At 45.3% G+C, this 24,238-nt stretch overlaps 1 protein-coding gene across 1 annotated transcript in view; it reads left to right on the plus strand.

Annotated features, from left to right (window-relative positions):
• The window catches only part of LOC124795871 (photoreceptor-specific nuclear receptor-like), a 254,597-nt gene that overhangs the window by 75,910 nt on the left and 154,449 nt on the right, over positions 1-24,238 (plus strand). Inside the window, exon 3 of the mRNA XM_047259952.1 lies at positions 22,259-22,676. Coding sequence (XP_047115908.1) covers positions 22,259-22,676 — 418 coding nt within the window. The remainder of the gene's footprint in view (positions 1-22,258; positions 22,677-24,238) is intronic.

The raw sequence follows: 24,238 nt of genomic DNA on the forward strand, positions 1-24,238 counted from the left end.
ATACACGCTTCCAATGTGCGTTCACCGCGATGTCGCCAAACACGGATGCGACCATCATGATGCTGTAAACAGAACCTGGATTCATCGGAAAAAATGACGTTTTGCCATTCGTGCATCCAGATTCGTCGTTGAGTACACCATAGCAGGCGCTCCTGTCTGTGATGCAGCGTCAAGGGTAACCGCAGCCATGGTCTCCGAGCTGATAGTCCATGCTGCTGCAAACGTCGTCGAACCGGTCGTGCAGATGGTTGTTGTCTTGCAAACGTCCCCATCTGTTGACTCAGGGATCGAGACGTGGCTGCACGATCCGTTACAGCCATGCGGATAAGATGCCTGTCATCTCGAATGCTAGTGATACGAGGCCGTTGGGATCCAGCACGGCGTTCCGTATTACCCTCCTGAACCCACCGATTCCATAGTCTGCTAACAGTCATTGGAACTCGACCAACGCGAGCAGCAATGTCGCGATACGGTAAACCGCAATCGCGATAGGCTACAATCCGACCTTTATCAAAGTCGGAAACGTGATGGTACGCATTTCTCCTCCTTACACGAGGCATCACAACAACGTTTCACCAGGCAACGCCGGTCAACTGCTGTTTGTGTATGAGAAATCGGTTGGAAATATTCCTCATGTCAGCACGTTGTAGGTGTCGTCACTGGCGCCAACCTTGTGTGAATGCTCTGAAAAGGTAATCATTTGCATGTCACCGCATCGTCTTCCCGTCGGTTAAACTCCGCGTCTGTAGCACGTCATCTTCGTGGTGTGGCAATTTTAATGGCCAGTAGTGTTTTGCTAATGTTGATGTTTGTTGATAATAAAGAATTAAGACTTGTCTGTCCTCAGACGAAAATACATAAGGAAAGTATCTGTATGTCCATGCATCATATTGGAGTTTTGAGCGACTTCGGTCGTTCACTTATGTAATGAAGCGGAACACATACAGCCGTCCTTACGATTTTATTTATTGTATGGCTACCAGTTTCGGTGCTTCAGTGCACCATCTTCAGGCCTTAATTGATGCTGATGGGGTTAATTCCAGTCGTATAACGATTGCAGTTAATCCCATCACCCTCATTTAAGGACTGAAGATGGTACACTGAAGCACCGGAACTGGTAGCCATATAATAAATAACATCGTAAGGACGGCTGTAGGTATTCCACTTCACTACATCAGAAAAAGCGTTTTCATTGTCCCAGGCAGCCTCCCAGAGCTTGTTAGATTAATTAATTTTCATCCAGAGGAAACTCCCTCTACCGGTTTAAGAAATCCTCATCGGTAAACGGGAAAAACATTTGCTTAGTTGTCTCGTGCAACCTCCCAGAATTTGTCGGTTGAAATAATTTTCACATTGTATAGTCGGATTCACGAACGAACGATGCCCGCACAGGACCGGCCCGTCTAATACGTCCACAATGGATCTTCTCTGCCCTACGGTAAAATCCACATGCTTGTTCGCACACAAGAAGTTTACCTGCCGTCTGCAGAAATCGAAGCAGACGTTACACCCCTGACCAACGACACCACACCTGTTCCACCGTTTTCTGCTTCGGACTTGAAGAAAGCGTATATTCTGTAACTTACGTCTCTCTCTTGTTTATGTGGAATTTGTCGCTTAGCCAAGACAACTCGCAACAAACGAAATTAAAAATTCACTAACGCGCTATGATCACGTTTAATGCTCGCACTGTCTACGATTTACGCCGCGGAGCGCTGAGAAAACTAATAAACGCAAAACGAGCCTTCGCTCATCACTTCGATTACAACAACGTGATTAAAGTTAGAGTGATAAAAGTTTGTTATCGTATATGCAGCCAACTCGTACAACCTTTAGTGTTTGTTGATTTATTTTGGAATGTCGCTTCTGCCGTGTGAGGGCCATCACCGCTCAGAGAACTGAAGCAGAGGGACGGCCTCTGGCTGGGAACAATGTGTCAGTTGTGCGTCGTCCTCACGGGCGGGTGATCTCCCCAGCGCCAGGGCGGCGGCGGCAAACCTCGTTAGGTGTGCCGGAGTGGAGCGCAGCTGTCGCCGGCACTCTGCTAAACGTGTCACAGCCGCGGGCGGCGGGCGCCCGTGTCGTGACCTCGCGCAACTCTCGCACGCCACAATTGCGAAAACAAGTGCCCACTGCTGCAGCCCAGCCCGTCACTTGTCAAAGCAAATATCAGCTAAGCGGAGCGAAACTGGTCACACACACCGAGGGAACGGCCTGTGGTGTAATTGTAGAAGAGTAGTAGACCGATTACCTCATCAGTATGGTGGAGATACGATCCTGGAGAAATGACCAATGGACGGTGTCAATAAAAACACGAATATTTAATAAAATAAATGTGAACGTTTGCACTCGGGAAGCTGCTCAAGTCTCGGCTTCCACTGAGGTCCACGAAGATCTACAGGCCTGTAATACAACCTGTGATCCCATACAGAACAGAGACTCTGACCCAAAATGTTGAAAGAAAGCTCCATACATTTGAGAATGCTATTATGATATTGATTTTAGGAGCAGTGAAGGATGGAGACGACTGGAGAAAAAGGAAAAACCGCGAAGTGCAGGATTTGTACAAATCGCTGGGCATTAAAGAGACGAGTCCGAAGTTTTCTGGGCACGCGATGTGTAGACCAGCAGGACGGGTGGTGGAAGGAGACATTAGTGGTAACAAACCGAGAGGAAGACAAAGGCTGAGATGGATTGACGGGACCGGAGAGGGCGTGCGAACTATGTGGCTAGCTGGAGATGAATGTATGGATCGAGAAGGATGGATCAGGCTGATTGGCGAGGTCAAAGACATACTCCGGTTTTCGTGGCAAACCTAGTAAGTGCCTAAGTAAGTAAACTAATGTGGCTACGAAGATAATTCGAGATGGGAGGAAGTGGATGGGGGGTTGGCCGTGGATATACTTGTCATCAACAATTTCAAACATATTAAACTCTGGAAACTACTGAATCGCCCTTGGAGAAAAGAGGCTTTCCTTCATCTTGTACCTGCACAACAAAAGGTTGGTTATTACTCATTCGTTGGCTTCACCAACTCACAATCGAACCATGACCTTTTAATCTAACCTAAACCTCGAGTTAAGCTAAAGATCAATGTGTCACCACAACCTACGTTTAAAACATTTTGACGATTGTGCCATCACTGGTGAAAGCGGAGAATAGTACCGCGATCTTCAATACATCTGCCATCTCTAATAGATCTATAAAGAGCGATTGTTCTAAATGGAGACAAACTGCAGGAAACGATCCCTGAGAGGATAGAGAGAAAAAAAAGGATACATGGCCGGAAGCGCGTTCCAAAGCGAGTCCATCGACTTGAATTTGGAGATAAAAGATCTTTGACAGTATTGGTTCCAGTTATTGAAAGCACACGCAAGAATGCACCAGGCAAATGGGAATATTCTCTATGTACTAGTGTTTCAGTAGTAACGTGACAGCGAACCATCATCACCCATTCAGCATCAATGTGTGGTCAGGGTAGATGTCGAGGAAGTGAGCTGGAACGCTATCATGCAGAGCCACGTTACCCTTCGTACTACCAAAGGCACGCCTTCCAGCAGAGAAAACAGGGTTACCTGCAGAATGTGCAGATATGCCTCACCTCTGAGGCGTTGTCGGAAGATGTCTGGTCCCACGAGGTGGTGACCGATAATTCCCGCCCAGACATTGACGCTAAACTGTTACTGACAGTTCGGTGCCATCGTACGACTAAAATACTACTACAGAGAGAAAATTCCCACCTGTCTGATGTGTTCGCACGTATGCTTTCAATCACTAGAACCTACACTGTCAAAGATTTTTTATCTCCATTTTCAAGTGGATGTAGCTCCCTTGGAACGTATTTCCGGCCATATGTCCATATGACCTTTTTTGCTCATCATTCTTTCAGGGATCGTTTCCCACAGTTTGTTTCCATTTAGGAAGATCAAGCTGTATACATCTAACATGCAACACGATCCAAGCGATCGCCTCCTTAGTGGATCGTCATCTCCACGAGAAACAAAAAGTGTAGTAACCAACGTCATGCAAGGCACCAACCACAATATGTATACAAAACAATCGAAGACCATCTTCAAAGGCTATATACAACCATTACCGACGCAGACGCCATGACCTCATGCTTTGAAGTATGTATCGACGGTTCGTGATCTTCACTAGGTTAATTAGATTCAAAAGTCTCGTTGACAGTAAGGTTATGACAGGAGTAGCGCTGGCTCACTTGAGGGACAATGAGGACTCGGTTGGGCTGTAATCTTACCAAAGAAAGAATCCTGTCATTTTCCGAATTTTCCCTGATCACGATGGTCAGACAGGGATTTTAACTCCACTCTTGCGGACTACAAAAATAGCATCACTAGCTTAATAATCTTTCAGGTATAGCGCAGACTTGGGTTTGGCAGGCATACTGAAGAAAATCGGTCGAAGGCGCTTCCTGTATTCACTTGCACTGATTTACAGGAACAGTGAAAAACCTGCGCGGGTGGAATGAAAGTCTAAAATACCGAATTTTTACTTGAAATAATGCACATTAGGATGTAGCTGCCTTTTAGGACAACGCACTTTCTCGACCGTTTTTCCACCAGGTCGTCCTGTCTCTGAAATATAATTCTGAAAGATATACTAAATACTTAACTCTGGCCACCATGACTCCCGATTTCAGTTGGTAAGAGCTGACTGTAGGGTTCAAGTGTGACGAAGCTACGGACCCAAGTTCTCAACAAGACACAGTGTAAGCTGATGGTGTCTCCATAATGGTGTGCGGCCGTATTTACACGGAAACGACTGGGTTCCCTGGTCCAGATGAACCGATCATTGACTAGAAATGGTTATATTCGGATACTCGGAGACCGTTTGCAGCCATTCATGTTCCCAAACAACGATGGAACTTTTACGAATGAGACTGCGCCATGTCATCAGGACACAACTGTTCACGATTGGTTTGAAGAACACACTGGACAGTTCGAGCGAATGGTTTGGCTACCCAGATCGCCCGACATGGATCTCGTCGAACATTTACGCGATATAATCGAGAGGTCAGTTCGTGCCCAAAATCATGCACCGGCAACACTTTCGTAATTATGGACGGTTATAGAGTCAGCATGGCTCAATATTTTTGCAAAGCACTTCCAGCGACTTGTTCAGTCCATGCCACGTCGAGTTGCTGCACTACCCTGTGCAAAAGGATGACCGACGCGATATGAGGAGGTATCCTATGACTTTTGTCATCTGAGTAGGTGGTAATCACAGTCGATCGCAGGGCCTAATTATCCTACCAATGTAGTTCTGTACCCGAAAATTGGCAGCCAGCACGAATTCGTACTTCAAGCAGCACGACCCTAGTGAGTTTCAAATTTATGGCTTTGGTCACTTGCAACCGTTATTGCCGCATCTCAGTATCGTTCATGTTCTATATGTGATCGTGGTGTGTGTGTGTGTGTGTGTGTGTGTGTGTGTGTGTGTGTGTGTGTGTGTGCATGCGTGCTCTGGCGACTTAGCAGCGCAGGTGCGCCCCTAACGGCGCAATCGGAAAGTAATTAGCAGGCGGCACGCTAAAAACTGCGCCTGCAGCGAGCCCCTGCTTCATAATTACACACGCGCAGCGCGCCCTGCTGGAAATTCCATTATACACGACGCTTCGGCGAAACCACAGTTAATTAAATCTTTATTGCCTTTTTTTTACAAGTAACAAAAATGTATGTATAAAACTGCAGCGCTGCCGGTCGAGAATGCCACGTGTGGAACGACGCTGTAGGATGCTGCAGGTCATTCGTTTAACAAATTTAACATCGCCAGTAGTGCCACACAGGAAGCCTCAGTGTTCTCAAACATGTCAAAGTGTATACAAAAAATCTTTTACGGCATAATAATATTTTTATTGTTGTTTATCTTGAATTTTCTGTTTAAAGTGAAGCGATGTAGACAGAACGCCAACGAAGAGACCACAGCAAGTGCCATAACCCGATATCCCAGAAACTTCGCACAGTGAGGGACGGATCAAATTAAGCGAACACATGTCTCGGCTTATCCGTAGATACTCGATCCTTTGTGGGAAAATGACAGTCAAAGTTTTCAAGATATTTTCCAGGTATTGCCTGTTCCCTTTAGAGCGCGATATCGTCATAAAAAATGGTAGCACAGTGATTGGCATCGCGGCTTCTTAATTTTGCGCCCCGTGTTCAAAACCCGATTGTTATTTTTGTTTTTCATTTACGTACCCATATCAGTGGAAGGTTAGGCCGCGCAGGGTAGCCGAGCGGTCTGGGGCGCCTTGCACGGTTCGCGCGGCTCTCCCCGTCGGAGGTTCGAATCCTCCCTCGGGCATGGGTGTGCGTGTATTCTCCTTAGAGTAGGTTAGTTTAAGTTGGATTAAGCGTAAGCTTACGAACCGATGACCTCAGCAGTTTGGTCCCACAGGACCTTACCACAAATTTCCAATTTTTTTCTGTGGTAGGTTACCACACGTTCTCCTTATTCGTCTACTGACTGACAGATTAATGAATTTAAAAAAAAGAGAAAATTGTTTGAATTTTGGAGAAATTCCTGTAGTGTATTTTGATTCATTGTCAATTGCAAACTCCAGTTCTCGGAAAAGTGATCCGTTATGCATCGTTTGCAATCATATTATTGCCAACACGAGAAATCTTCGCTTGTGTTAACGAGGCTCCTCCCCGAGTGAGACTCATACCAAGAAATGTGGCAGACCTGTTCGGAGTATCTGTGGTTCCAATGTTTCTACGATCGATATCATTTACATCTACATCTACGTGATTACTCTGCTATTCACAATAAAGTGCCTGGCAGAGGGTTAAATGAACCACCTTCAAGCTGTCTCTCTACCGTTCCACTCTCGACAGGCACGCAGGAAAAACGAGTACTTAAATTGTTCTGTGCGAGCCCTGATTTCTCTTATTTTATCGTGATGATCATTTCTCCCTATGAAGGTGGGTGACAACAGAATTTTTTCATAATCGGATGAGAAAACTGGTGATTGAAATTTCACGAGAAGATCCCGTCGCAACGAAAAACGCCTTTGTTTTAATGATTTCCACTCCAATTCACGTAACTTGTCTGTGGCACTATCTCCTCTTTTTCGCGATAATACAAAAGAGCTGCCCTTCTTTGAACTTTTTCGATGTCATCCGTCAGTCCCACCTGACGCAGATCCCACACCGCACAGCAATACTCCAGAATAGGGCGGACAGGCGTGGTGTAAGCAGTCTCTTTAATAGACCTGTTGCATCTTCTAAGTGTTCTGCCAATGAATCGCAGTCTTTGGTTTGCTCTACCCACAACATTATCTATGTGATCGTTCCAATTTAAGTTATTTGTAATTGCAATTCCTAAGTATTTTGTTGAATTTACAGCCTTCAGATTTGTGTGACTAACCGCATAGTCGAAATTTAGCGGATTTCTTTTCTTACTCATGTGAATAACTTCACACTTTTCTTTATTCACGGTCAATTGTCACTTTTCGCACCATACAGATATCTTACCTAAATCGTTTTGCAATTCGTTTTGGTTATCTGATGACTTTACAAGACGGTAAATGACAGCATCATCTGCAAACAATCTAAGAGGACTACTTAGATTTTCTCCTATGTCGTTAATATAAATCAGGAACAACTCCTTGGGGAACGCCGGATATTATTTCTGTTTTATTCGATGACTTTCCGTCTGTTACTACGTACTGTGACCTTTCTGACAGGAAATCACGAATAAAGTCGATTCCATGGGCACTCAGTTTGGTTACAAGGCGCTTGTGAGGAACGGCGTCAAAAGAGTTCTGGAAATCTAAAAATATAGAATTAATTTGACATCCCCTGTCTGAGGCACTCATTACTTGATGAGTATAAAAAGCTAGTTGTGTTTCACAAGAACGGTATTTTCTGAATCCGTGCTGACTATGTGTCAATAAATCGTTTTATTCGAGGTACTTCATAATGTTCGAACATAGTATATGTTCCAAAACCCTACTGCAAATCTACGTTAGTGATATGTGCCAGTAATTCAGCGGATTACTCCTACTTCCCTTTTAGGGTATTGGTGTGACTTGAGCAATTTTCCGGTCTTTTGGTACGGATCTTTCTGTGAGCGAGAGATTGTTTATAATTGCTAAATATGGAGCTATTGTATCAGCATACTCTGAAAGGAATTTGACTGCTATACAATCTGGACTGGAAGCCTTGCTTTATTTAGTGATTTAAGCTCCTTTGGGGGTTTCGGAAAACCGTGTTAATCTAAGGGAATGCGCTAAATCTTCCTGAAGAATAAACATACGAATAAAATATAAGAATTGATATGAGAATGAAAACCAGAAAATGAGAACTTAAAGAGATTGTAGTTCTTAGCCACATCGTACACATATACATAATCCAATAAATGTAGGACATTTGTTGTGAAACAGAGCTGCAATTTTATAATTAATATAACGCCCTTGTCTCCCCAACTTTGATCAGAAGCAGTCTTGTAGTAACCTTCTACGGACATGAGCAGATAACGAAAACAAAATAAAATTAAATAAAATAAAAACGATAACAGGATTTCGAACACGGGGCGCAAAATCAGAAAGCCACGATGCTGACCATTGAGCCACTATTTTGCCTGGTAAACGGTATATAAAGTAGCTCGAAAATACCTTGAAATCTTTGACCGTCGTTATCTATGGATAAGCCGAGACACTTGTTCGCTTATTTTGACTCCTCTTCCAATGAGCGAAATTGGGTGACAGCAGTTGGTGTGTTCTCCTCGTAAGTCTTTCTTGACAACAGTGTATTGACATAGCCGTGCCACCGCCTATAATTACAGTGCTACAGAACGCAGAAATAAGCTGCGCTTGTTCTTTTTTCTTATGTATACCTATGCATCGCCAGTTGCCACTGAAAGTAACACAAGTTGCGAAAAAAAACAAATTTACAGATGATTCAATCATAGCTGCATTTAATTAGAGAAAGAAATAGCTTACCGCAAGGACAGCAGTCTGGAAATAAGGAAACGGATCATGAAAGCATCTCTTTGGCGTGTGGGCCGATATCAGTGTGAAACCTGGACAATAGAGAAGACGTCTAGATGCGCTGGAGATCTGCTGATTCAGATGCATGATGAAGATCAGCTGGCGAAATAAAGTTACCAGTGAAGAGGAACTGAGACGAGTACAGAAGATCAGATCTCTATGGATGCACACGTAAGTAAGACCACCTTTTAAGACACAATAACATCACTGGAAGAATAGTATACTCAGCTACTGAGGGAAGGAATCGCTAGGAACGACCAAGGACGTCATTCATGCAGCAGATTATAATGACGTGGGGTGAGCTACGTATGCGGAAATGAAGAGGGAGGCAGGCAGAAGAGTGGAATGGCATATTGCAGCTGCAAACCATCCCCTGGCGTTGAGCACTGAAGAAGAAGAAGTAGCAAGCGCACTTAAGAAGAGTTGGGTTAACCAGTGGCAGAATGTGACAGAGTCAAGAAAGAGTGGTAGTGAAGAGTTTCAGATGTAATGTTACAGAAGTCTGAAAATAAATGGACTGACAAGATAAGAAATGAGAAGGTTCTCCACAGAAACGACGATGCAACGAATACGAGGAAAAGCATGATTAGAAGAAGGGCCAGGTTGCTAGGACGTGTGCTAAGAGGTAACTAAATAGCTTCCATGGTACTACAATGAGCCGCAGAAGGCAAAAAACTGTAGGGGAACAGAGATTGGAATAATTGAGAACGTTGGATGAATGAAATGAATGCTTTAGCACAGGAGATAAACGACTAGCGCACTGGAATCAGGCCACATTGGAAAAAATTGGCAGTATAGGTTTTTAATCGTAATAACACACATTCTCGAGGCAGGTTGCAAAAACTTCAGGTCGATGTCGGAGTTATTAGAGACCGCACACTCACTTAGAACATGTAAAGAACCAAAACACTATGACCACTGCCCACCACGAATCTGAATGCCACCTGAAGGTATTGCGGACACACGACGCGGTAAGGAAATAACAGAATCGGGGGAGAGGCGCATTCTAGCGACGATACGAGCTGCAAATTCAGAAATTCACTGACATAAATGATTTTGACTAAGGTCAGATTACCAGGGCCCTGCGTATGTGAATTATCATGTCAGAAAGGGCTAGCCGGTCGGCTGTTTGCGTGCTACTATCGCGAACATCTACGGAAAGCGATTGAAAGACGGTAATTCCACGAGTGTGCGACAAAGTGATGGACGTCCGCGCCGCATCAGCTTGATCGCTCTGTGAAGCACATAATGTCAAAATCTGTGGGAGCTCTCGTGACTGAGTACAGCGCTGGTGCACACACAAGTGCTTTGGAGTACACCGTAAAGCGCACAGTGTTGAACAAGGGACTCCGCCGTTGAGCACCCCTACGTGTTCGCTTGTTGATCCAACAGCATCGTTAATTACGACTCAGTGGGCATGGGATCATCGGGGTTGGAACGCAGGTCAATGGTGACATGTCGCCTGACCGGATGAATCACGTTTCTTGTTACACGAGGTCAATGGTAGTTTCTGGATAAACATTTGTCTAGGCAAACGGCTGCTCGAAACACGCGCCGCACCACTGACGCAGGACGTTGGAGGGCAGTATTATACCGAGGGAGACATTCACGGGGGTTCCGTGTCACCTGTGGTAGCAAACAAAGGCACCAGGGCAGCTGTGAACTACGTGAATATTTTGGTGGACCACCTGCATTCTCTCAAGGGGATCTGCGAACAGGACAGCCGTCCGTGTCACAGTCCCAGAGTCGTGCTTCAGTGGTTTGAACAGCATGCGGGTGAGTTCGAGGTGACGTCTTGGGAACCTAATTCGCGTAATTTGAACGCGATGGAAAACATCGGATATTAAGAAACCTATTCGTAGACCTCTGGTTCTACGCACCTCCGGAAATCTGCCAAGGACTTGTCGAATCCATGCCACACCGAATCACTGCTGTATTGCATTCTATATGTTGAGCAACATGTAATTAAGCAGGTAGCCATACTATTTCGTCTTATCAGTGTATATTCCGCAAGCAACTGTACAATGAGTACATTATATCTCAAGATAACTTCATCAGAACTGCAACCAGTATCTGCTGCCCAGTTAAATAAAAGAAGAAAAAACAATTATAACATCCATCACGGTAGTCTCAAAAACGACAATAATGTGGTATTTTACAGTAATGGCCTCACCGTCGACGGGATGTTAAGCCACAATCTATAGAACAACATCAAGCTGTCTAAAATACATTTTACACAACGAATGAATCAACAATGGTGTAATTTGAAATTTGGATGTACAAATAACCTGTAAACTGGTGAGATTCTGAGGGTATAATAGCCAGGCCTATATAAAAGCCAGCACGATAGCGAACTTCAACTTTGGAGCCAGAAGAAGTATTTCATATTGGAGTTTTGAGCTCAGTTCCCGTGCTTGCGTAAAAATAATAATTAATTAAGAATGGTTTCGCTTTTTTGCAAATACACAAATTATTGTTTTGTTTTGTCACCCAAACACGTTACACCACAGTTGTGGCATCCTCAGTGGGTTTTCTAATTTTACTTTCCTGAAATACATACATACAGATTATGTTTTGGTTAGAGAACATGATACATCAGATTTTGTTATTATTCAAATTATACATGCACTTTACCTTCTATTTCAAATTGTGTGTGTCTTCTGGCCGCCAACCAAATGTCTAAATTAGTACACCGCATGTCTAAATTAGTACACCATGTTATCTGCAAACATAAGGGATGTTAGAAAGTCGACTGAATTCAATTTTTTTTTATTATCTAATCTTTAGAATGTATGTTTTGGTGAAACTCGTGACATATGCCCGTTTTTGGCCTTGTCATTGTAGTATTTGGCTAGTCCTGAGCTGTGACAAGTTTGTTTTTATGTACTAAACGTGTTTTTGTGTAGTTTTGGTAGCTCAGGTATGGCGAACTAGTTCATGTACTTTGTTATTCATGGATTATGTTTCGTATTTTGGCAGTGTTTATGAGCGGGGGAAAACTGAGCCATTCGGGCAAGACTCACGGTCTACATTCACAGCGTCCGGTCCGCCACGCACAGATTCAGACAGGAAATTTTGAAACAACGCACACCCAGATGCTGAGTGAAAGATTCGTTCTGGAAGCAAGTGGCTAAACCATTTCGCCGTTTTTCAGGAGACCAGGAAGGTTGAGGGAGAAGTTCTGCGAAGTGTAGAGTATAGAGGAGAGAGATGAGCAGAAGTAAAGCTGAGAGTGCGCGTCGCGAACCTCTACATATTCTGTATTAACTACTGAAGTTCTGTTGTTTAATTTCTTTAACTTACACGTAGAACCAGTTCAAACAATATACAAGTATAGCCAAAGGAAACGTTCTGCAAGAAATATTTGCTTACTGTAAACAATTTCAAGAATGTGTTGGTAATGATTACGCTTTGCATCAACATTAGTGCAACGATGAAGTTCACTGCATTTCAGCGCAATAAAAGACCTGAAAAAATTGCGCGGTTGGTAAAAGGATTGACCACGAAAAGTGAGGCTCCGGGTTCGAGTACCGGTCCGCCACATAATTTTAATCAGTCAGGAAGTTTTCAGAGTTGAATTTACTCTCTCTTTGTTCTCCGCTACTTTAGCAAACATATTAGTCACTACTTGCTTACTTCAGATCTGTCTCATCGTTTTTCTTTCGTGTGTTTTTCCCACTTTACTGATACGTTCAGAATTCTTTTGGTACCTGAAATTGCAATTACGAGTCAATAAAAATGACAGCAAATTGATGTTTTAATATTTGTGGGGTTTAGTAAATGAATGAATAAAATAAATGCGGGACCATTCAAAACAGCTGAGGCCACGTAGCTATTGTACGAATAATTACATACATCTATGTATATATTTCGTAACATCTGACGCCATCTTTGTTTGGTAAGCGTCGCCACCGCTATCTACGTGTTTATTTCGTAACATATTACATCATCTTCGTTTTGAATGCGACGTCAATGTGTGGGGAAGCAAGCACCTTACCTGGCCAGCAATCGTTGTGAGTTAGAGAAAGAGTGCTTCCCCTACTTTACCACCGAACCCTTAGTTCAGGCATAGCGGGCAACCTGCTTATTCGTGCGGTTGACAAAGGGTTATGCCATTCCGTAACATGAAATTTTGATACTGTTATAACAATGTAATTTGTTAGTAGAAGGATGTAAAGTATGTAAAAGTAAGGGGCCCAGAGTCTGAACATTACCAGATAAAGTTTCCCCAAAACTTGATGCTTTACGAAATTATACATCCGGCTTGATTTAAAGATCTTGATTATGATAATATGTTGTTAGGACAAGTTTATAAAGTTTTTTCCAATAATTTTCGAGCTTTTAAAATAAATGTAAAGTTCGGACTAGAAGTAAGAAAAAGATAACAAATCAGCCATTATTTAGGAACAAGCTAGAATGTAGAGGTTACAGTAGCATATTCTGTTTAGTCAATGGTTCCGAGGTATCTAGTTTAAAAAGGGTACAGCGACGACTGAACGGACAGTTCATGGGGCAAAGATCACTTAAGTTCCATTTAAATATTGTATCAATTATACTTATTAAGATACAGAAATGAAACGGAAATGAAATGTTCTTTAACATAGATCTGCGACAGGAAAAATTAGAGAAGCCAAAGAAAACGCAATTGCGAAAATTATCAGTGATTTAGTGTGCCGAGAGGGCGCTTTTAGAGCACTCAGGCAGGTGCGCTGGGAGTTTACAAGTCCCGTTTCGTACCGAGGCTGCCTCGAGGACTCATTCCCTCACTGGCTTTTGCTGCCGTCGTTCAGCAAGTTGTACCGAGCTTTGCGATGGACTGCGCGATGCACGATTGATTAGCAGCAATCGTAAACGGGAGGCTTGGACGGATGTGCACGCAAACCTTCTGAGAGATCGTGAGAAACTTTATTACAGCTGTCAGGAATGGAGCTTCCGTGTGAGATGCAAGTACACTACTGGCCATTAAAATTGCTACACCACGAAGATGACGTGCAACAGACACGAAATTTAACCGAGAGGAAGAAGATGCTGTGATATGCAAATGATTAGCTTTTCAGAGCATTCACACAAGGTTGGCGCCGGTGCCGACACCTACAACGTGCTGACATGAGGAAAATTTCCGACCGATGTCTCATACACAAACAGCAGCTGACCGGCGTTGCCTGGTGAAACGTTGTCGTGATGCCTCGTGTAAGGAGGAGAAATGCGTACCATCACGTTTCCGACTTTGATAAAGGTCGGATTGTAGCCTATCGCGATTGCGGTTTACCGTATCGCGACATTGCTGCTCGCGTTGGTCGAGTTCCAATGACTGTTAGCAGACTATGGAATCGGTGGGTTCTGGAGGGTAATACGGAACGCCGAGCTGGATCCCAACGGCCTCGTATCACTAGCAGTCGAGATGACAGGCATCTTATCCGCATCGCTGTAACGGATCGTGCAGCCACGTCTCGATCCCTGAGTCAACAGATGGGGACGTGTGCAAGACAACAACCATCTGCACGAACAGTTCGACGACGTTTGCAGCAGCATGGACTATCAGCTCGGAGACCATGGCTGCGGTTACCCTTGACGCTGCATCACAGACAGGAGCGCCTACGATGGTGTACTCAACGACGAACCTGGGTGCACGAATGGCAAAACGTCATTTTTTCGGATGAATACAGGTTTTGTTTACAGCATCATGATGGTCGCATCCGTGTTTGGCGTCATCGCGGTGAACGCACACTGGAAGCGTGTAGTCGTCATCGCCATACTGGCGTATCACCCGGCTTGATGGTATGGGGTGCCATTGGTTACTCGTGTCGGTCACCTATTGTTCGCACAGACGGCATTTGAACAGTGGACGTTACATATCAGATGTGTTATGACCCGTGACTCTACCCTTCATTCGATCCCCTACATTTCAGCAGGATAATGCACGACCGCATGTTGCAGGTCCTGTACGGGCCTTTCTGGATACAGACAATGTTCGACTGCTGCCCTGGCCAGCACATTCTCCAGATCTCTCACCAATTGAAAACTTCTGGTCAATGGTGGCCGAGCAACTGGCTCGTCACAATACGCCAGTCACTGCTGTTGATGAACTGTGGTATCGTGTTGAAGCTGCATGGGCAGCTGTACCTGTACATCCCATCCAAGCTCTGTTTGGCTCAATGCCCAGGCGTATCAAGGCCGTTATTACGGCCAGAGGTGGTTGTTCTGGGTACTGATTTCTCAGGATCTATGGACACAAACTGCGTGAAAATTTCAGTTCTAGTATAATATATTTGTCCAATGAATACCCGTTTATCATCTGCATTTATTCTTGGTGTAGCAATTTTAATGGCCAGTAGTGTAGTGAAACTTCTCATCCCTTTCAGTCTAGCATGTTTCGTGCGCCGTCCGCATTCTAAATCCGCATGGTGAGACGAGTATTAAAACTTTCCAATTTTAGGCGAGTTAAAATGTCTTTTCAAATACGCGACCAATTTGTCCCAGGAAAGGAGTTTACCAATAATGGAGCTTTGAGAAGATTTAGATTCTGAACTATGTCGAGGGCTGAGGAGATTATTTACATTTTTGTGATATGTGAAGAAGATGTGCGTGTTAAATAATAGATTTCTGAATATACATAATCTCGTATAAGGAATGAACTTTAAATCTCCCTTGAAGAAGGAATTTATTGTTGAGCCACATCGAGCTGAAATGTGGATATGGTTCAAATGGCTCTGAGCACTATGGGATTTAACTTCTGAGGTCATCAGTCCCCTAGAACTTAGAACTAGTTAAACCTAACTAAGCTAAGGACATTACACACATCCATGCCCGAGGCAGGATTCGAACCTGCGACCGTAGCGGTCGCGCGGTTCCAGACTGTAAAATGTGGATAAGCGGACTGCAAATTGCCACTAACACGCTTAGGACTACTTGCGAGTTGTTCATTTATATAATTTATAGGACACCATGGCGTAGATGAACTTCCGTTGTACGAACTCGACGAAGTATAAACAAATAAAAAGTAAAAGTAAATAGCGGCCTCCCCACAACCGTCACCCTCTTTGCTATTTCGAAACCAAGGAGTCACCTCGCTCTCCAGAGACGTCACTTGTGTTACATCGGCCTTGGCTGCTTTTTTTTCCGTACACCGACGACCGCCTCGTCAGGAGCCTGCTCCGGCGTGTTCCAGGGCAGGCGCCACCTGAGCCGCGCCGCTTGTCGGATTAGGCGGGGCGCCGCGTCGCTGCTCTCGCGCAGGAGCCGAGCCGAGCGGGAAGGAGCAATTTGCGAAATTTCATTAGCATATCTATTACCGGCTAACGCCCCCGGCCGCCCAGAGGGGAAAGAGCGAGCCGCGAGCCCTGCCCCCCACCCCACCCCACTCGCCGCGCTTCCGGCTTGATTAAATGCTGGCCCGACAGAGTGCGCGGGGGAGCGCGGAACCCCATTGGGGATAATTAATTTTCGATTGCCCTCCAATCTTGGCACATGCACCGCAAATAAAGCGGAGCGCGCTGCGTTAGGGCGGCAAGTGCCGTGCGCTACTGCACGCACGCCTTCCCACTGCACTTGGGCAGCGACGTGCAGCGTTATTCGCTACCAATGCACAGCCCGTCGACTTGCTGGTTAGTCGTATTTTCCTCACGAGCTGAAGCACCGATTCCGAAGAAGAAGGAAGGGAGGAACATTAAGCTTAATGTCCCGTCGGCAACTAGGTCATTACAGATGGAGCGCAAGCTCGGTCGGATTGGGGAAGGATGGAACAGAAAATCGGTCTTGTTATTTCAAAGGAACCACGCCGGCATTCGCCTCCAAATGCGATTTAGGAAAATCAGGGATAACCTAAACCTGGATGGCCAGACAACGATCTGGACCGTTGCTCTCCCAAATACTGTGCCACCTTGCTCTGTGGTTTAGAAGTGACATAACGTCATTACAGTGTGTAATATTCTGCAAAATGTATAGATAAGTATGGCTATGACCAAGTCGAAATGCGTGTAACAGATTCAATTCTCCCATTCCTTCTCTCTCTCTCTCTCTCTCTCTCTCTCTCTCTCTCTCTCTCTCTCTCTGCCTGTCTCCCCCCCCCCCCCTCCCACACACACACATACCGCACACAAAGAGAGACGGAGAGGTATAGTAAATGTGTTCCTAAACTATAACTAACATCGGGAAGAGAGAATGGGGCGCCAGTGTTTCCCATAACCAAAATGATAGACAATGTTCGTACTAACGTATGACGCACAAAGCGTTGTTACAGAGTTACATCCTACAGCGTTATAGGACGAAGCGTGACGACACCACACTACATGCTCAAAAAGATAAAGTCGGCTGTATTTGATTACTGGGAAACCCCCGAAGTGTTCTTTAGTCGCTTTTGCCTTAATCGCTGAAGACGGCACATTACCCTCGCGAAATCTATGTGTCGTGTCTTATTTAGTGGGTCCAGTGTATGTGACTTAGGTAAGCGCTTGTCTACAGTATCAATTCAATTCCATGCATCGCCATAAATTTTGAATTTGTTATCCATAAAAATTAAAGAGGTCGTACATATTCAGTAACCATGATAACATTCAATACTTTATGTTTTATATAGCCTGTCAAACAACATATAAGCACCCATACGACATGCTCTGATGTTCATCTAACTTTACAGAAGTACACAGCATCGGCGGATATTAGAGTTGTAATCCTCGGTGACAGTAGAACGGCCACCAGAGTGCATTAGTCTCGTTACCGTTTATTGTTGTTATCAGGCCTCGTGAGGCGTGAACATCGTCAAATGTTGGCTGATCATTGTGAAGAACACAGAGATGCCGTGTAGCCGTTGGACGAAGCTTTAACCACACCTGACTTACTTTGAAACAGGCCTTATTGTGGATCTACAACTAGTTGGTTTGACGAGTCGTGCAATATCCACATTTGTGGGACAATCGTATATAAGGGGCAGTGGCCGATGTTAAACTCCATGGGAACACGAAGGCAGCCACAGTCACCATCGAAATTCCGGTCGACCACGTCCGACAAACTTAAGGGAGGATCGCACCAAGCACCAAGCACATCTTAACCCGTTCACGTCTTCGCCTGCCATCCGAGATCAAGTAATGGACTCGCTGCAACATTCTGTATCATCCCGCACCGTTGGTCGGAGATAGGCAGTAGCTGGACCAGGAAATTACCATCCAACGCGTAGAACGCCGTTAACACCACGTCACAATCGGCTGTGTTTCCAGTGATTCCGTGACATGGACTACTAATGAACATTGTCGCAGAGTGTTCAGTGATGAATCGCAATTCTGCGCTATCCCAGATGACCACCGTCGGAGTGTATGGCGGCGATCTGGGGAGTGGTCCCCAGTCTTCGAGTAGTATTTTGTAGATGTTATTTTGTGATGATACTCCTGGCGTCACGGTCTCGGGAGCCATCGGATATGTCTTCAGGTCACGGCTGGTACTGACTAAGGCAACTATGACGGCACGAGGGTACGTCATGGACATCCCCCGTCCTCATGTGATTCCTCTCATGCGATAGTATCGCGGTACCATTTTTCGGTGCTTGTCCAAACCTGGCAAGTGTCGCTATTAGCTGTCTGCGTGATGTTGAGGTACTCCCGCGGCCATCAGTCACCGAACGTGATTCCATTGACCAACAGTCCATGCTTCCTGATCACCGCACCACTTCATATGTAGCCATATGAGTTGTGGTGTTAACGTCAGCCTACGCGGGGACCGTAATTCCTTAGTCCGGCTGCTGGTAGTGTCCGATTTACGGTGCAGTATGACAGAGAATGTTGCAGGGAGTTCATTACTTGCCGTCGGATGGTAAGCGATGTGAAAGAGTTACGATATGCCTGATGGCTTGTGGCGGTCGGAGGTAGTCGAGGAGAACTTTAATGACAGGTATACCTGTCCTCACGTTCTTATGCATTCCAACATCGGACGACTGGCACATCCGAATCCCCCCAAAATATGGATATTACACAATTCGACGAACTGGTCAAGTGGAGATCCAAAATGAGGCCCCCTTTCAGAATCAGTCATTTGCTGACAACGTTGTCTCCCAATAGTACGTGTTAACTCCGTGACCTTCACAGCGATCACTCAACTTCTGACGCTGTTCACACCCTTTATACTGTATATTTTACCAGGTATGGTAATAACACTAAACACGAACAACACTAGTGGACGCTGGTTGCCGTTCTATCTGTCACAGGGAATTGCAATTCTAATCACATACAAATCCGCGGATGCTGTGTGCGTGTACGAAGTTGCTTTGACAGCCGGCTGTGTCTTCTGGGTGCTTCACTCACAACTGTACCAACATACAGACCTATTGCTACCACAATATTCGTATAGCCCCACTGGTATGTGTGCACCTCGGCAGTCTTCACGCATATGCAAGCCCAAGCCAGTGACAATTTTTTTTGGTATAGTTTGTCTCAAGTAGAAAACCACAATATGCGGTAACAAGAGAGAAAATAGAGATGATTATATTGCTTCAGCGAAACACGTCTGGATAAAAAGAAAAAAAAATGTGTTTGCTGAAGGCGGAACATATTCAATAACAAAATTTATTTGCATGCAAACACGGACACAGTAGTGGGCTCAATCTCAAGATGATTATTATTATTATTATTATTATTATATTGCTCAGGTACCATACAAGTTGTAATGTTTACTCACAGAAGAAGTCTAATTAGGAGTGAGAGAGAGCCTGGAGGCCCTTATGTTAACAGATGAAATAAACGAATAAATAAGTAAATCATAGTCTACTTCCCTCGAACAGAAGCTAAGAGGTCCTCCCGCTTAACTTTCTCATCCAAAGGACGCATCATCGTTGTACAGAGACACACACTTTCTTTCCATGAGATACGTCAGAGAGGTTCGAGATTTAAACAAGGGCACTGACGCAAGTTCTGGTGATCCGAAACTGTACGCTAGCAACTGTACCACACTGTCACTCACGTGATGGTTATGAAAGTTCTTTCACTACCAGGATTCGAAGCGGCCATCTCATTGTGAGCGGCATTGCAGAAGCGCAGTGTCGCCCATGGGCAACAGTCCATTTGTGGCGTCACCTTATTATAGAGACCTGCAGACCAACAAGATGACACCTGGATCTAGACGAACACCCGAACAAGCGTTATGGATACGCTATTTCACGTCGTTGATGTCTTAACTGGAGTTTTCACATCTTTCGACAATTATCGATACAGTTCAATTAAGTCTGGAAACCATGCAGGTCAATGTAATGGATCTCCACATTTCATCTACAGTCTACTGACGTTATCACCTATAAAGTCGGTATACGTATAACTTGAAAAGCACTGTGGTCCAATCATGCCTGATCCACCTGGTGTAGCTTAATGCCGACGACCCATTTTCCAATAGTTCAGACAGTCTTTGTCACAAGCTCTTCCATGCAGTCGCTGGGATAGATCTGGTAACAAAGGATAAGAACACACCAAACACTGAGTCAAAATCTGTGTTTATCATTAATGACAAACGTACAATGATGATTAACACCTACCCGTTTGTGAGTGTTATATACGTTTATGATGCCATTCGGTCCAAATATAGCCTCTTCTTCCGTCTTTTGGAGGTGGGATCTTACCTAGTTATAGAAAATGCGTGTGCTGCGTCTACCGAGAAGAACATTCCTGATGCTGTAGCCAAATTTGTTTCGTCCATCTAAACATAAAATCTGTTGCACTGGAAATGTAGATACATTATTGTAAGAGACTTTATAACGCAACAGGCCCACGTAGCTTACAGTCGTCAATATCACATTCAGACGTGATGTTCAGTATGTCCCGGTAATGGCAAGCAGGTGTCTGTCAGAAAATACGCACACATCAAGGGCTTTTTTTTAAGGCATCGCTATGTAAAACAGCTCTGATACGATTTAGTGTGAGAAAGAATAAATCAACAATAGTTTTATGTTATACGTATTGATGAAAAGCTCATCTGTGAAAGATATACATTGTTGAATCTTCAGTCCTGACGATTACAGTACATTACTTAACTGGAGACTATTCGAGTACATTCTTCTTCAACAAATTTTCTGTGTTTTCTGTGTACCTTGAAACAGAGTGTACAATATCTTATCTCCATAATTACTTCCAACGTTCTACATTTTGTCGACTTCCAAAACATTAAACAGCATGAACTGATTTGCTGTGACAAGAGATTTATAGAGAGACTAATCCCAACAATATCCTTCAACGTTTCTAGAGAACCTCGGAAATCAGTTGCTCGAGATGATTATTCCTCCTAGATAAAGTTATAACTTCTACACTGCAGGGCTACACGGGTTTTTAGTCCAGCTGGGGGGCCGAACCACACATTAACCACGGGTTGGGTGTGAGGCGGCGGTGGGGTGGGTGGACTGCTTGGACTGCTGTGACCTGTTGTGGGGTTGTGAACCACTGAGGGCTACGGCAGGACGAAGCCTTTCCTTCATTTATGGGCCCCTGGTTCGATACACAATCTCAACCACTGCGCCTCTGCCTGCGTAGATGAGGCGTCTGTCGCGATGGCCCTCGACTCAGAGGTAGTCCGTTTGAATCCTGGTGGACGAAATTGTCAACACCAGTATTTAGCCGGCAAGGGGAGAAGAGTTGGTGACGTAAGGTTCTTTTGCGTCAGTATCTCTCAGCATTGTGTCATGGACTAAGAGCACTGTTGATAGCGAGGTGAAGAGGTTATGCTTTGCAGCCGCTTGTAGGGTGTCACCTCTCTTCTCTCTCATCATCACACAATACAACCACACACACTGCGAGTTCAAAAATGGTTCAAATGGCTCTGAGCACTATGGGACTTAACATCTTAAGTCATCAGTCCCCTAGAACTTAGAACTACTTAAACCTAACTAACCTAAGGACATCACACACATCCATGCCCGAGGCGGGGATTCGAACCTGCGACCGTAGCAGTCCCGCGGTTCCGGACTGCAGCGCCTAAAACCGCAAGACCACCGCGACCGGCTCACTGCGAGTAAAGGGACCACTGTGCACGGGGGAAGAAAACCGTTTTCGATTAGGCTTCTGACCCTAGTCCGCGAGGACAACCAACTATAGTCCGCGAGTCTTTCTTTCCATACCAATACGCCGCCTAACTCTGTTGTTGATGTCTTGTTACTACGTGCAGAAGACTGAAGTACGGCCAGGACCATAGAGAGTGGTCATTCCACGCCCGAATGCCGCGCATTGAGCTTTGCCCTTCGGTACCGGCGCTGCTGCATGAGCGCGTGTCGTGTTTGGTGCGCAGACGGAGGGCGGTCGCCGAGCCCCGCAGGCGCGGCCGCGGCCTCGGCCTCCGTGTCGGCGCAGGTGGCCGCCCACGCCGCCGCCGCCCACGCCGCCCACGCCGCCCACGCGGCCGCGGTGCACGCGGCGCACGCAGCCGGCGTCTACTCGCCGCCGCCGCTCGCGCTGTGCCTGGCGCCGCCCGCTTCCGCGGGGGCCGACCAGCCTCCGGGGCCACCCGCGCCGCCCCCGCAGCAGCAGCCGCCGCCGGGCCCGCCGCCCAGCTACCTGCTGGGGCCCTGCAAGCCGGGCAAGGCGGCGCTCGGCCTCACCTGCGTCGTCTGCGGCGACACCAGCTCGGGCAAGCACTACGGAATCCTCGCCTGCAACGGCTGCAGCGGATTCTTTAAGCGTTCCGTTCGCCGGAAGCTCATCTACAGGTACGTGCCTCGTCTGTCACACCGTTCACAGCTCTACAGGCTCTTCGTCGGTGATGCTGCTGCCACTATCTTCAGTGGCATCACCCAGTCTGTATAATATTTCTCTGTTCCCCAATAGCTTCAAATTCCGCTAGTTCCGTCCATAAAAAGGCGCTTCGGGAATGGCTCGTTTAACACAAACATGTGAAGCATGTGTATAAAACGTCCAAACTACTTAGGGGAATGCAGCCGGGTGACGCCTTTGACGATAGCTGGTATTTCGGCAGGTGCACACTATGTGATTTTCAGGGTAAGAATGCAATCACAGAACTCTCTGCACGTAAATTTAAAATCTCAGTATGCACTCGCGTTCTTGTGTTTGATTTGTTATGGTTAACTGAGGTTGGGTTTGGTGTTGAATTAACGAACCTATTTCGATATGTGTTCACTTCTACTTACTTTTTATCCAATGATCAGTCCTGTGAACAGAACTGGAGTTGCAATTGGGAACATTTTGAATTTTTTTATCTATTGTTGGCAATCTGCCTGTGTAACATTCCGAGGAACGTACCCTGGTGTTGATGAAATTGAAACTTGCATGTTTTTCTTGATATATACACGAGGCTTTTGTGTTTAGGCTCATGAAAGTGAGAATCTTTTTAGAACATCTGAATACAATCCAGCCGAATATTCGCTTCACAGTTGAGTTGGAAATGGATGATTGCCTTCCCTTGGTTGGTCAAGAGGAAGGTCGACCGTAGTTGGGCTGGGCCCTTTATAGAAAGTCTACTCGCACCGATTTATACCTTCACGCTGATAGTAGACACAGTCTGACTTTAGGACCGATGTACTGAGCATAATAATCACAGACGCACACAATAGCCGAGCGAATCTGCTATTACATTGGTCTTTCTATGGGGAAGAACACGGAGATTGCGGCATGCATTTTTGGGACAGTGTTACTAAGGACGCAACTGAAATTGAATTTGCAAATGACTATATTATTAAAGTCGGAGATTTTTGCTTCAATTCTGCTTGTAATTGTGCACTCAAATAAATGTTCAAATGTGTGTGAAATCTTATGGGACTTAACTGCTAAGGTCATCAGTCCCTAAGCCTACACACTACTTAACCTAAATTATCCTAAGGACAAACACACACACCCATGTCCAACGGAGGACTCGAACCTCCGCCGGGACCAGCCGCACAATCCGTGACTGCAGCGCCCTAGACCGCTCGGCTAATCACACGCGGCTCTGCCCTCAGAATTAATGCTACCACATGCGCTGGTAATTAATATTCACTATCAATATCGCCTGATGTTGGTCATCCTTTTTGTGGTGGCACCAATGTTTACCGTGTTCGGGACCACGCGCACATGTATGTGTATGTGTGTGCTTGTGTGTGTATGTGTGTGTGTGTGTGTGTGTGTGGATTCATTGCCTAAATTTTGGATGTGAAATAAGAATAAAGTTAGTGACTGTTCCGAAAATTTAATTTATTTGTCCTAAATAACAGAGCGGGTATTGAATTGTCCTCACTGTTCTTAAACGTGTGTGTTGGGGTCGTACCTGCCGGCTCGA

Source organism: Schistocerca piceifrons, chromosome 4, assembly GCF_021461385.2.
Source record: "Schistocerca piceifrons isolate TAMUIC-IGC-003096 chromosome 4, iqSchPice1.1, whole genome shotgun sequence".
Classification (NCBI taxonomy): Eukaryota; Metazoa; Arthropoda; class Insecta; order Orthoptera; family Acrididae; genus Schistocerca; species Schistocerca piceifrons.